Source organism: Podarcis liolepis, assembly GCF_965112155.1.
Source record: "Podarcis liolepis genome assembly, chromosome: 13".
Lineage (NCBI taxonomy): Eukaryota > Metazoa > Chordata > Lepidosauria > Squamata > Lacertidae > Podarcis > Podarcis liolepis.
This window is the reverse complement of record NC_139573.1, coordinates 4,613,535-4,627,285: the sequence shown is the minus strand read 5'-3', so window position 1 is coordinate 4,627,285 and position 13,751 is coordinate 4,613,535. Positions and strand designations below refer to the sequence as shown.

General features: G+C 48.3%; 1 protein-coding gene across 2 annotated transcripts in view; it reads right to left on the bottom strand.

Moving 5' to 3' along the window:
- The window catches only part of EFNB3 (ephrin B3), a 77,471-nt gene that overhangs the window by 15,520 nt on the left and 48,200 nt on the right, over nucleotides 1-13,751 (bottom strand). For both annotated transcript variants that reach the window (XM_083472798.1, XM_083472799.1), the window contains exon 2: nucleotides 8,124-8,416. In XM_083472798.1, coding sequence (XP_083328924.1) covers nucleotides 8,124-8,416 — 293 coding nt within the window. The remainder of the gene's footprint in view (nucleotides 1-8,123; nucleotides 8,417-13,751) is intronic.

The following is a 13,751-nucleotide window of genomic DNA, read 5'->3' as shown; positions in this document are numbered from 1 at the left end:
TTTCCCCAGATATTTCAGACTAAAACTCCCGCCAGCCGCAGCCAGCAGGGCCACTGGGCATGGGAGTTGTAGTCCAAAATATATAGAGGGCGCCAGGTTGGGCAACGCTGATTTAGATCAACCCCTGGCCGAGGGATAGGAGCACCTATCAGCCCCACCCTTACCCGCTCTGATCAGGCGGTTTAATCCAAATTATGGCGCAGGGCCGGCTCAAGCGTTGGGCAGAATGGAGCAGCTGCCGCAGCCTCAATACCTGGGATGGGGGAAGACGCCATCTTGCCCTCTGCCTCAGGTGGCAAAATGTCTTGGGCCGGCTCCTATGCAATGTGTGGCTAGGGTTGACCAATCCCCCCCAGGGAGATTCAGCTGGCACCTTCATTATACACCTTTAGGTGCCCTGCAAAAACATTCCTCTTCATCCAGGCCTTGGGCTGATTGACATCTGATACGGTTTTAAACGTGTTGTGGGTACGGGTGGAGGGTTACTGCTTTGCTTTTGTTCGAGTTTTCATTATGTATTTTGTGTTTTTTAGCTTGTGTTTTAATGCTGTGAACAGCCCTGAGATCTACAGATGAAGGGTGATATACAAATATTATCAATAATGTCAACAACAACAACAGGGCCTTCTTGGTAGTGGCCCCTACCTTGTGGAATGCCTTCCCATGATGCGGGTGGTGCTGTGGGTTAAACCACAGAGCCTAGGACTTGCCAATCAGAAGGTCGGCGGTTCGAATCCCCGCGACGGGGTGAGCTCCCGTTGCTCGGTCCCTGCTCCTGCCAACCTAGCAGTTCGAAAGCACGTCAAAGTGCAAGTAGATAAATAGGTACCACTCCGGCGGGAAGGTAAACGGCGTTTCCGTGCGCTGCTCTGGTTCGCCAGAAGCGGCTTAGTCATGCTGGCCACATGACCTGGAAGCTGGACGCTGTACTTAAATGTACTTTCCCTAAGAAACCAGAGGCCTTTCTCTTGGGCATAGTCGGCCAATTGGTGTCAAAGAAGGATAGGATTTTCTTTATGTATGCAACAACAGCAGCAAGAATACTCATCACAAAGTATTGGAAGACACAGGATCTACCCACTCTGGAAGAATGGCAGATGAAGGTGATGGACTATATGGGACTGGCTGAAATGACTGGCAGAATCCGAGACCAGGGAGAAGAGTCGGTGGAAGAAGATTGGAAGAAATTTAAAACTTATCTTGAGAAATATTGTAAAATTAATGAGTGCTAAAATGTTGAGGTTATAGAAAAAAAGGGGATTACAGCTGCAAAAGATTAAGTAAAAGAAAAGAACAAGGGAAAATTAGATAAATTTAAGGGGGAGGATTTGCTGAAACAAATTTGGAAAATGGGATGCAGAAAGGGGTGGTATGGGGAAGTCGGTGAAGTAAGGTTTAAGAAAAAAAAGGATTTGAAATTATACATGTTGGTTTATGTGTTTGTTTGTTTTGTGTATTGTTTGTGTTTATATAAATTGTGAAAAACCAATAAAAATTTTATTAAAAAAAAACAAAGTGGTGCACTTGGTTCTCTTGCTCCCCATTTCATCCTCACAACAACCTGTGAGGTTGGTTAAGTGACTGACTACAAGGTCCAGGGTCGGATTTAGGTTTGATGAGGCCCTAAGCAAGGTAATGGGGCCCTTTATATGTCCAGCTGTCCTTTGTCAACAACAAATTGTCGCTGTTTTTTGTGTGTTGAATATATGGTCATTTATGGACCTAATAGGTATCTCAAGCCATTTGCCCATGTTGCCCTGCAACCAGTCCATGCAGAATGTAGGCACCCTATATATAGAAAGGAGCAAACCAGTGATATTCTAGGGAGCAGGCGAGGCCCATGACTTACATCATAGGAGCCTACACAACACAAAACACTGTTGCCGTCTGTAGGTTTTATTTTATTTGTTTTGTATCTTATATTTTGGAAATGTACAGGTGAAACTTGAAAAATTAGAATATCGTGGAAAAGTTCCTTTATTTCAGGAATTCAACTTCAAAGGTGAAACTAATATATGAGATCGACTCATGACATGCAAAGCGAGATATGCTTCTACTTCTCGGAGGTCCAATCTTGCTCGATTTGCAGTCCTTGTTTTGCTGATTGCCTTGAATATTCCTATTTTCTGAGATTGTTAATTTGGGGTTTTCATAAGCTGCAACGCCATGATCATCGCAATGATAACAAATCAAGGCTTGACATATCTTGCTTTGCATGTCACGAGTCAATCTCATATATTAGTTTCACCTTTGAAGTTGAATTCCTGAAATAAAGGAACTTTTCCACGATATTCAATTTTTTGAGTTTCACCTGTAGAACAAATCAAGGCTTGACATATCTCGCTTTGCATGTCATGAGTCTATCTCATATATTAGTTTCACCTTTGAAGTTGAATTAATGAAATAAAGGAGCGTTTCCACGATATTTGAATTTTTTGAGTTTCACCTGTATAGCCAGGGGTTTTTTCCTTTAAATTTTTTGGGGGGCCCCAAGAGAGTGAGGCCCCAAGCTACAGCTTGTTTAGCTTATACAGTGGTACCTCGGGCTAAGTACCGTATTTTTCGCTCTATAAAACGCACCAGCCTGCATTCGCTCCATAAGACGCACACACATTTCCCCTTACTTTTTAGGAGGGAAAAAGTGAGTCTTATAGAGAAAAAAGTACGGTACTTAATTCGATCCAGAGGTCCGTTCTTAACCTGAAACTGTTCTTAACCTGAAGCACCACTTTAGCTAATGGGGCCTCCTGCTGCCGCCGCGCCGCCAGAGCCCGATTTCTGTTCTCATCCTGAAGCAAAGTTCTTAACCTGAAGCTCTGTTTCTGGGTTAGTGGAGTCTGTAACTTGAAGCGTATGTAACCCGAGGTACCACTGTACGTAAATCCGGCACTGCCAAGGTCACTCATAATAATAATAATAATAATAATAATAATAATTTATTATTTATACCCCGCCCATCTGCCTGGGTTTCCCCAGCCACTCTGGGCGGCTTCCATGGCCGAGTGGGGATTCGAACCCTGCTCTCTCAGGCCCTAGTCTGATGCTCTATTACGCCACATTATGCTCTCTTCCCCAGTCCTGCGGTTTCCAGCAACTGGTATAAGGCCACAGGCTCAAGTTCGCCGCACGCAGATCCGTTACTCCTGGACTGGGCACTCTCACATGTTCACAGGGTGGGACTTTGCCCACCCTACTGAGATCTGCTGAAGCGGGGACTCTGGCCCCTTCGTCCATTGGGTGCTTTTCCGGAAGGTTCCAAGCTGGCGATGCCACGCGGCACCCCGAAGCCTTTGGGTTCTCTCGTTCCGCTTCTGCGAGGGAAACGGGGGACCCTAATGGATTTTTTAAAAAGAAGAAAGAGAGAGATTTGGGGGGGGGTTCGCGTGCAGCGCGCGGCGCGGGACTCTCTCTCGCTGGCAGCTGCCGGGGGCTCTGGGAAGCTGGGCCCGTCGGTTCAGTTTAGACTCGCTCGGCTGAGCCCTCACAAAGAACACGCCTGGCCGGTGGGGGGCCACCCTTCGCGAGGCTGCAGACGCAGGGCAGGCATGAGAGACGGCCGTGCCCACCCCCCTCTCGGTGCCCACCTCCCCGCCAAACGGCCGGGGCCTGCTTGCTTGCCCAAGCTCCTCTCCGGAGGGAGACACAAGCTAGTCCACGGGTTCCTGGCAATTGAGGGCATCCTGTGATTTCTTTAAAAGGACAACACATCCTATGGACTTTTTACAGCTGCAAAATTAAAAGTTTCAAAAAAGAAAGAAATAAAAAGACAAGCCGGGGTTTGGCCCTCGGTGACCGCTGCACCTTTCGGCCTGGCGGGTGCCCATCATCTGACCTTAGGTATATTGAGAGGGTGTGTGTGTGTGGCCAGCTTGGATATGCATTTAAAAATATTAAATTGCTTTCCCCGATACTCGCCAGGGATATAATATCTGAGCGAATGGAATGATTTACAAGGGCTGCCCAGGGTGGAGGGGCTGGGGGCTGGCACCAACCTGAAGCTGTGCCCTCGGACTTGTTAGTCCTCAGAGGGAAGAGATTTGTGGCAGCCCCCCCCCCACGGCACCCGCGAGAGCGATGCACCCCATTTCCTCATGGCACTGGAAACGCGGCCATCACCGTTTGATTATTTCTGCCCAAGCTTTCTAGGGAAAGTGATGGGGAAAAATGTTGTGGTTCCTGCATTTGGGGGGGTTGGTCTGGATGACCCTCGGGGTCTCTTCCAGCTCTGTCGTTCTGTGATTCTACAGTGGCTGGGCTTTGTGGCGCCAATTAAGGCAGGCAAAACGTGCTGAGATGCAGCCACTTTGGGGGGGGGGGCTTTAAATGAGTGGCTTGCCGTTTCCTCTTCCATCACTTCCTGTCCTAGATGGTGCCACCACCTTCCCTGCCCCCAGCCAGCCCATTTCCTTCTTCCCTTCTCTCCTTCCACTCAGCTGTCTCGCGCTCTACCTCATGCTTGGCTGGGCATAAATTCATTTGAAGGGGGAGGAAAAACTGGGTCAACGACGCCTTGCCACCACCACCGGGGAAAAAACCCACTATGTCCGCCTTGATGCTCCCATCACCTGGCTTTGAGGGAGGGGGGACGGGAAGTGTCAGTGTCTGGGGTGGGGGAAAGTGGTGGAAAAGCTGGTGGCTATCTTGCCTGGTGGGTAGAGCAATGACCTTGATTTGTAAATATATATATATATATATATATATAAATATAAAAAATAAGGTGAAAGCCACGGCAACTGCAGAGATCTGGATTCCCTTGCTTGCCCCCCCTGGTTGGGCGGAGGAGGAGGGGGAGACACAGGGTGGTCAAGTGGGTTTCTTTCAACATTCGTCTGCTTGCCCAGGGGCGCAACCCAGGCTGCAAAGCAGAGAGAAGGGAAGAAAAGGCAGAAAGAGGAAGATAGATATATATATCTCTGTATCTATATAAATTGTGTGTGTGCGTCTTTGAGAGGAGAGGGAACGGGAAACTGCTATCCACCATCCTTGGCAGCCATGCAAACCCCATATATCTGGGCCCGCGTGGCCCTAAACAACAACCCCACAGATATCGCTTGCACGCCCTGGGGCAGGAAACGGGACTTTGCGTTAAACAGGGTCCCTGGTGCACACACACACACACACACACACCCTTCAGAAACAGTCGCATCTCAGAAATGGTCGACACGGGAGTGGGGAGGGCGCTTTATGCTCGCAAGAGGAAGGGGGGAGTTGAGTTAGACCCCCCCCCCACACACACACCATGGAAAAAGCAGACAAATTGGTGTGTGTGTCTGGGCTGGGGGGGTGGAGATTGGCTGGTTACCCCAAAGTGGCTGCTGTGGTACAGCCAAGTGGCTGGCTCATACAGGTTTGCCAGGAGACAGTTGCCATGGCGATGGCTGAAGGGCCACCCCAGGCAGCCGGAGCTGATGAGACAGGGACAGGGGAGAGGAAAGGGGGGGGTTAGAGGACTCGGTCCCTCTCCTCTTCCTTAAAAGATCAGGGGGACGCTCACTAGCCGCGCCCCAAAATATATCCCTCTTCCTTTGCCCCAGGACTGAGATGGGCTAGAACAGGCCTTAGGACGGCCTAGTCGGCCTCAAATTCCCTCCAAAGGCCGAGTCGCCCTCCAGACCCCTTAAATGCTGGACTCCCAGCCTCCGTCACACGGTATCATTGGTTTCTGACAAGAGGATAAACCCCGGGCAACGGTCACGCATTGCAGGTGGGGCTGCCCATGGAAATAAAAAAATATGGCGGTGAAACTATTGCGGTTGCCACGTTTCCCTGCTTTCTTGGAAGAGGCGCAAAGCCACCAACAGAATCAGCTTTCGTCCGTGCCCAAGCGGCGCCCTCCAGGTGTTTCGAACTACAACTCCCGTCGGTCCCAGCCAGCCGCAATGAACCCCAGTATCCGAAACAAACGCACACATCCTTCTCTGCCCTCACCCTGCTCTTCCCCCTGCCCACCTCTCTCCCTTTGTTCCCCTTCTGTCCGTTTCCTAGGATGTTTGCCCCTCGGGGGCAGAGATCCGAGCTCTCCTTCTTTGTAATTCACCGTGTACATGGATGGTGCTACGTCACCGACAGCAGCAGCAACTACGGATGTTGCAAGTCGCAAGTCGTTAAGGAAAAGGTGACTGATTATTCATGGAGTAGGTGTGGGCGCTCCTTGGCAGCAATGGGCGCATTTAATGTTCTGCTCTCCACCGCTGTGCCAGGGAATAGGCGCCTTCCGCCTTCCAAGAACCGCACGTTCCCGCTTTTCCTGCCTCCCACTTCTCCTGCCCCAGGTATGCCTGGGGGCCCACGGGAAGCGGGAACTTAAAGCACCCCCAACTGTGTTTTGTGGACGTGCCACTTGGACCTCGTGCAAAAACATCGATCCAGTCGGGATGGAAGAATGTCTCAGCGCTGGGTTCCCCTGGTTTTCCAACCTTGTATTCAATTCATCCCATTTCTTCCCCCGTTTGTACATTTTTCTTTGCGAATGGTTCACACAAAAATCTGCGTTTTCACGTACATTCCCCCTAATGTGTCCATTTTGGTACACCTTTTTCTTCTTCTAAGACTTTGGAGCACATTTTTGGGTGGCTGGAGAACAGCGTTGCAACATCCAGAGACCTGCACAGTTTTTAAGGATGTCTGGGTTTGCTTACTGGCCCGGGCAGTGTGAATTAAGTAAATCCGCTTTCGAATGCAATCCAAACCAGTTTCTCCCCCGCCTGTTCTTAGGGCATACATGCAAAGGAATTGAGGGCCTTTGGGAAGAAATAAAGGGCTGCTCATTCAGTCCTAGCCACCAACGCCATTGACTTCTGGGTGCAATTCAAAGGACTGGTTGTGCCCTAAAAACAGCCCTACGTGGCCAGGGACAAGAATATCTGAAGGATGGCCACCATCTCTTCTCTCCCCATATAACTGAGATCTATCTCTGGTTGATTTGTATCCCATCTTTCCACCAGCAGCAGTGCAAATACAAAGATGCCATAAGATGCAACAACATCAATCTGTTTAGTGTTGTTTTTAAACAGGCACCCATGTTGTGCTTTAATTTGGTTTTATTGTTTCATTCTGATTGTTTTTAATTTTTGCTGACTGCCTTCCTCTTTAGTCTGTTGGAAAGTTGCAATGATAAATAGGTGCATTCCATATACTACGCGGGTGGCGCGGGTGGCGCTGTGGGTTAAACCACAGAGACTAGGGCTTGCCAATCAGAAGGTCGGCGGTTCGAATGCCCACGATGGGGTGAGCTCCCATTGCTCAGTCCCTGCTCCTGCCAACCTAGCAGTTCGAAAGCATGAAGTGCAAGTAGATAATTTGGTACCACTCCGGTGGGAAGGTAAACGGCGTTTCCGTGCGCTGCTCTGGTTCGCCAGAAGCGGCTTAGGCATGCTGGTCACATGACCTGGAAGCTGGACGCTGGCTCCCTCGGCCAGTAAAGCGAGATGAGCGCCGCAACCCCAGAGTCGTCCGTGACTGGACCCAACGGTCAGAGGTCCCTTTACCTATATACTACGCATTAGATAGAAGCACACAAGCCCTGCTCCCACAGGTATACCCTTAAAGAACACTGGAAACACATTCTTACCCTCAAAGGATTCTGGGGACTATAGTTTACCCCTCAAGAGTTCCAATCCCTAGCAACCCTCAAACTACAGTGCCCAGAATTCCTTTCGGTAAATAATATGCTCCGGATATGCTTTAAAGCAGGGTTTCCCAAAATTGGGCCTCCAGCTGTTTTTGCACTACATTTCCCATCATCCCTAACCACTGGTCCTACTAGCTAGGGATGATGGGAGTTGTAGTCCAAGAACAGCTATGGACCCAAGTTTGGGAAACCTTGCTTTAAAGGCACAATGTGTATGCAGCCACAATCCCTCTCAGCTACCTCTGATCTGAACATTATTTTTAAGGATCTCTTACACTCTCTCTCTCTCTTTCTCAATATCCTGTGTGGTGCATGGGTTTTAACCACGATTTCCTGTTCCTTCAGCCGCATCTACCGCCTGCCAGACTGGCGGCGGCACCTACAGACATCTCAAGGCCTTGCAATTCTGTGCAAGCGAGGGATTTGGTATGCGGAGGGGACGTGCAGAAAGAAAAGGAAGTCCCCCCCCCTTCCCCAGGGTGTTAAAACTTACTGATGATGTAATAGTCCTGGTTGGTCTTGAACTCGTGGCCCCAGAGGTTGGGGCTGTACTCCTGGAACTTGATTGTGAAGCGCATGTCTTGCTCGGGCCGGTCGCAGGTGAGCAGCAGGTTGGGGGTGCGGAGGATCTCGCAGCGCTCGGCCTGCTCCGTCTGAACCAGGTAGAGCTTGTAATATTCATAGTCCTCTGTGGAAAAAGGGCCCAGCGGCACAGAGCGGGGGCAGATGAGGTCCAGGCGGTCGCCAATCTGAGGGTACAAAACGTAGCCCTCCTCGTTCTGGAACCTGAAGGGGAGCAACGGATAAAATCAGCTCAACGGAGCAGACTTGGGAGCCAGGACCCTGCTTTCTTTCTTTCTTTCTTTCTTTCTTTCTTTCTTTCTTTCTTTCTTTCTTTTTCAAGTACCGTATTTTTTGCTCTACAAGACTCACTTTTCCCCTCCTAAAAAGTAAGGGGAAATGTGTGTGCGTCTTATGAAGCGAATGCAGGCTGCGCAGCTATCCCAGAAGCCAGAATTCCCCCCCCCCCTTGTTTTCCTCCTCCAAAAACTAGGTGCGTCTTGTGGTCTGGTGCGTCTTATAGAGCGAAAAATACGGTACTTTTTATTGAAATTTAAGAACACCACCACCAACCAACAAAAACATCAAGTCTTGTTACAGATATCCTACTTTATGCTCCATAGAGCCGTTGACTTCCGTCCTTCCCTTCCGCAAGTTTTCTTATTCCAGTCTATAATTCACAGTTTCACTGATTAAAAATAACACCATGACGTAAGAATTAATTCAATCCTGCCAACGTTTTCATATTTCTACAGTTCTCACTTATATAAACCATGAATTTACTCCATTCTTTTTGGTACTTCGTCTCCTCCTGATTGCGAATTCTGTGTGTCAATTTTGCCATTTCAGCGTATTCAACCAACTTTATCTGCCATTCCCTTACAGTCGGAATCTGCTGTGACTTCCACTTTTGGGCTATCAAAACTCTAGCTGCTGTTGTTGCATACAAATATAATCTTTGGTCTGTCTTCTTAATATCTTCTCCCACCAAGCCTAGCAAAAATTCTTCCGGCTTTTTTGGAAAAGTATATTTAAACATCTTTTTTAACTCATTATAGATCGATTCCCAAAACTCTTTTATTTTGTTACATGACCACCACATATGGTAGAAATCGCCGTCCTTTTCCTTACATTTCCAGCAAGTTTTGCTACTTGTCCCATACATAGGACCCTGCATTCTTTCAACCAGCCTCTCTCGTAACAACAAAAAAAACACACAAAAAAACCAGGGTGCCAGAGGGAGAAGGGGACCCCGCGGTGCTTAATTACGAAACCAACGTTAAATAAGTTGGAGTTCTTGTTATTGAATATACCAAGAAAAAAGCACACCAAGAACTCAGGCCAATATAAGTTCCAGTAGTGGGACTGGTCCCTACTCACAAATCAATACAGTGGTACCTTGGGTTACATACGCTTCAGGTTACAGACTCCGCTAACCCAGAAATAGTGCTTCAGGTTAAGAACTTTGCTTCAGGATAAGAACAGAAATCGTGCTACAGTGGCAGCAGGAGGCCCCATTAGCTAAAGTGGTGCTTCAGGATAAGAACAGTTTCAGGTTAAGAACGGACCTCCGGAACGAATTAAGTACTTAACCCGAGGTACCACTGTAGTCAATTGTAACAAAAACTAATCCATTCAAAAGTATGTATTCTGACAAAGATTACAAACTCAAATCATTGACTTCTGCTCAATGATTGAAACTAAGACCTTCACGGCAAATCTAACTAAGGACTAATATGAACTTATCTCTACTCATAAACTCTTATCTCTTAACTCTATAACGAATTATTGTGTTATACATATCCTTATGAGTCTGAGTTTGTAATCTCTGAGTTTGTAATCCTTGTCAGAATACATACTTTTGAATGGGTTAGTTTTTGTTACAACTGACTACTGATTTGTGAGTAGGGACCACTCTCAATATTGAAACTTATATTGGCCTGAGTTCTTGGCGTAATTACGAAAGCAAAGCAACAGGTGTTGCTAGCAGTGAGAAGCAAGATCGAAAACACAGTTGTGTTGGGGCTGGTTTGTGGAAGCGACGTTTCTCTGCGCAAAGGCTTTCTGCAGATGCTCAGAGACACCAGCCTTTTAATGCTCAACGGACTGAGCCCAGACGTTGGAAGATAACTACTGGTATTAAATTAAGCCAGGAAGGCTTAAGGCTCTCTGTAACCGGAAATTTGGTGGACACCTTCCAATATCATTGGAAACATGTCAGTTTCCCCATCACACGCCCAGCTGCAAACAGCCTCTCATGGCAACCAGTGGGGTGAGGTGGTTAAGAGTCTTGGACTAGCAACTGGGAAAGACCAGGGCTTTAGTCCCCCATCACGCCATATGGAGCTTGCTGGATGACCCCTGTCTCTTGGCCTATCCTACCTCACAGGGCTTTTGCGATGCTAAAATGGGGCTTGAGAGAAGCATTGTTTACATTGGTGTATGCAACATTTGAGAGGGACATGGGTGGCGCTGTGGGTTAAACCACAGAGCCTAGGACTTGCCAATCAGAAGGTCGGCGGTTCAAATACCCGCGACGGGGTGAGCTCCCGTTGCTCGGTTCCTGATCCTGCCAACCTAGCAGTTTGAAAGCACGTCAAAGTGCAAGTAGATAAATAGGTACCACTGTGGCAGGAAGGTAAACAGTGTTTCCGTGCGCTGCTCTGGTTTGCCAGAAGCGGCTTGGTCATGCTGGCCACATGACCTGGAAGCTGTACGCCGGCCAGTAAAGCGAGATGAGCGCTGCAACCCCAGAGTCGGTCACAACTGGACCTAATGGTCAGGGGTCCCTTTACCTTTAACCTATGCAACATTTGCAGACGTCAGCACCTTCCAGGTGCTTTCTCCTACAACTCACGGCTGGTCCCAGGTTTCGGAAGGCAGGTTTACACACACACACAATACTTTTTGCTTCACTCTTACGCCAGGACAAACAGGTGCCATTTCTCAAGAAAACAAAAGCCTTATACTGACTCCATTCACCAGAGGCACAGGCGAGACCAGTGAATATACCACGAGGACCTGTCACCCTCGCCCACTTGCAAATCTCCTTCTAGGTTTAGAAATCAGGGCTGCAAATTTTAATCCACTGATTGGTTCGGCTAATCAATTTCAGAAGCCTTTTAAAAGTTTGCTGGGGAAGAACGTCCCCGTAATATGCAGGAACCATTCGTCCCCAGTGAAAGTGGAAGGAGCTGGGCTGCTTAGGGTTGCTAGTGGTGAAAAAAATAAAATTAAGCAGGTAGGGGCATAGCATTTTGACTAAAAGTCATCAGGAGAGCTTGTTGTTGTTTTTTGTTGTAGTGTGGGGTGTTGTAACCTTTTGCCACGTCTTCCTAGATTGCCCCCGCCTGCCAAAATTGTTTGTATTTTGCAATCAACTGAAAATAACGCCCATATTTGACAAGTCATTTTGGCTCACCCGCCAAAATCAGACAAAAACTGAGCATAGCGAGCAACTACACCAGACATTTCAGGTATCTGACCAGAAGTCTCTAAGATAATGTCTGCTACGACAATAATAATAATTTATTATTTATACCCCGCCCATCTGGCTGGGTTTCCCCAGCCACTCTGGGCGGCTTTCAACAGAACATTAAAATACAAAATGCAGGAATCGTAAAACACAGACAAGAGACCGTGTTTCCTTGCTTCAGAACGGCTGTTTTTGCCCATATGCAAATTATGCAAATTTAATCAACTGATTAACTGACAAAAACTCCCGCGATTGAAAAACGAAGGTTTCTTCAACTGGGTTGGCAGCCCTACTTATAAATGTCCTGACATTTGGAGGCGTTTAGCACATCCCTTTAAATAATAATAATATTAATAATAATCACGCAAAATCCTATTTAAAAAGCAACTGATTGAAGTTGCCTCAAAGACCGCAAAATATAAAGCCCAGAAGTTCTGTGTTTTTCCACCTCCGGGGTGAAGTTCTTTGCATCTGTCTTTAATTTGCATTTCTTGGTCTATCCTCCGCGCCATCCTTCCCGAAAACAGCAGGACACCCCCCCACTCTCCCTGCTCCATCAGTTGGTCCCACATGCCCTGGGAGCATCATGCGCCGCCCCCCAAACCCAGGCAGGGAACCATCAGAGAACCGACAAAGAATTCCAACCCTGTATTCAAACCTGTTGACATTTGACCCCAGAGCCGCCTGTCCCCAGCCCCCTGGGACAGATCAGCTGCCAAATGAGATAATAGCCCAGGAGGAGAAGAGGCAGGACTGAGGCCTGGCCAGGGGTGGTGGTGTGGTTAGCAGAGAAGCAGATGAAAGACTCCTGGGTCCTACCCCTTGCTCAAAAAAGGAGGGGAGTGGCAGCCGTAGCGATTCCTAGGATCTACCCTCCAGCCTTAAGTCATTTAGCCCTGCAAATGTCTTGGCCCAGGGGTGCTGGGACAGGGGCAGCTCAGTCCGAGCCAGAGCTTCAGCAAAATCTGCAAAAAAATGTGAATATTAACTGGGCAGCAGTGTTTGAAGAGGGGCAGGATAATTGCTGCAAACCAGCAATAAGGCAAGAGCCAAAGTTGGCTTGCAGCGGGGTATACCGTATTTTTTGCTCTATAAGACTCACTTTTCCCCTCCTAAAAAGTAAGGGGAAATGTGTGTGCGTCTTATGGAGCGAATGCAGGCTGCGCAGCTATCCCAGAAGCCAGAACAGCAAGAGGGATTGATGCTTTCTTTCACTGCGCAGCGATCCCTCTTGCTGTTCTGGCTTCTGAGATTCAGAATATTTTTTTTCCTTGTTTTCCTCCTCCAAAAATTGGTGCGTCTTGTGGTCTGGTGCGTCCTATAGAGCGGAAAATACGGTAATTCAGAGGCCAAATGGAGCGCTTCTGAGAAGGGCCGCGTCACACAAGGCCTCGGGGCTGTGTTGCCATGCAGCTGGTGGGCAACAGATACAGTACAGGCCTTCTCAGGCTTGCTTCAGAGATGGCATTATTTAAAGCCCCCTGACTCCATTCCCCCAACATCCCAAATCAAACATACGTCTACAGAGCCCAGTCAGTTCCACTAATCCCCCATCTTCGATTCCACATGCTGGACAGAGCAGTGCAACTAGAGAAAATCCTGTGGAAAATACTGAGCTAGATGGACCAAGACGATTTCCCAAGTTTCCAAGCATTCCCCTGGGGGGAAAAAATCATATTCTCCCTCCTAGAAAAATGTGATTTCCCCAAATAATGAAGAATGCAGTTCGTGAATCGTATGGGGCTGGCACCTACTGGCCAGCGCCAATGCCGCCGCGTTGCTTCAATTTTGAGCGACACAATGCAAAAGGGTGTTTGTATCCAGCATTAAAGGTAAAGGGACCCCTGACCATTAGGTCCAGTCGTGGCCGACTCTGGGGTTGCGGCGCTCATCTTGCTTTATTGGCCGAGGGAGCCGGAGTACAGCTTCCAGGTCATGTGGCCAGCAGGACTAAGCCACTTCTGGCGAACCAGAGCAGCGCACGGAAACACCGTTTACCTTCCCGCCGGAGCGGTACCTATTGATCTACTTGCACTTTGACGTGCTTTCAAACTGCTAGGTTGGCAGGAGCAGGGACCGAGCAAC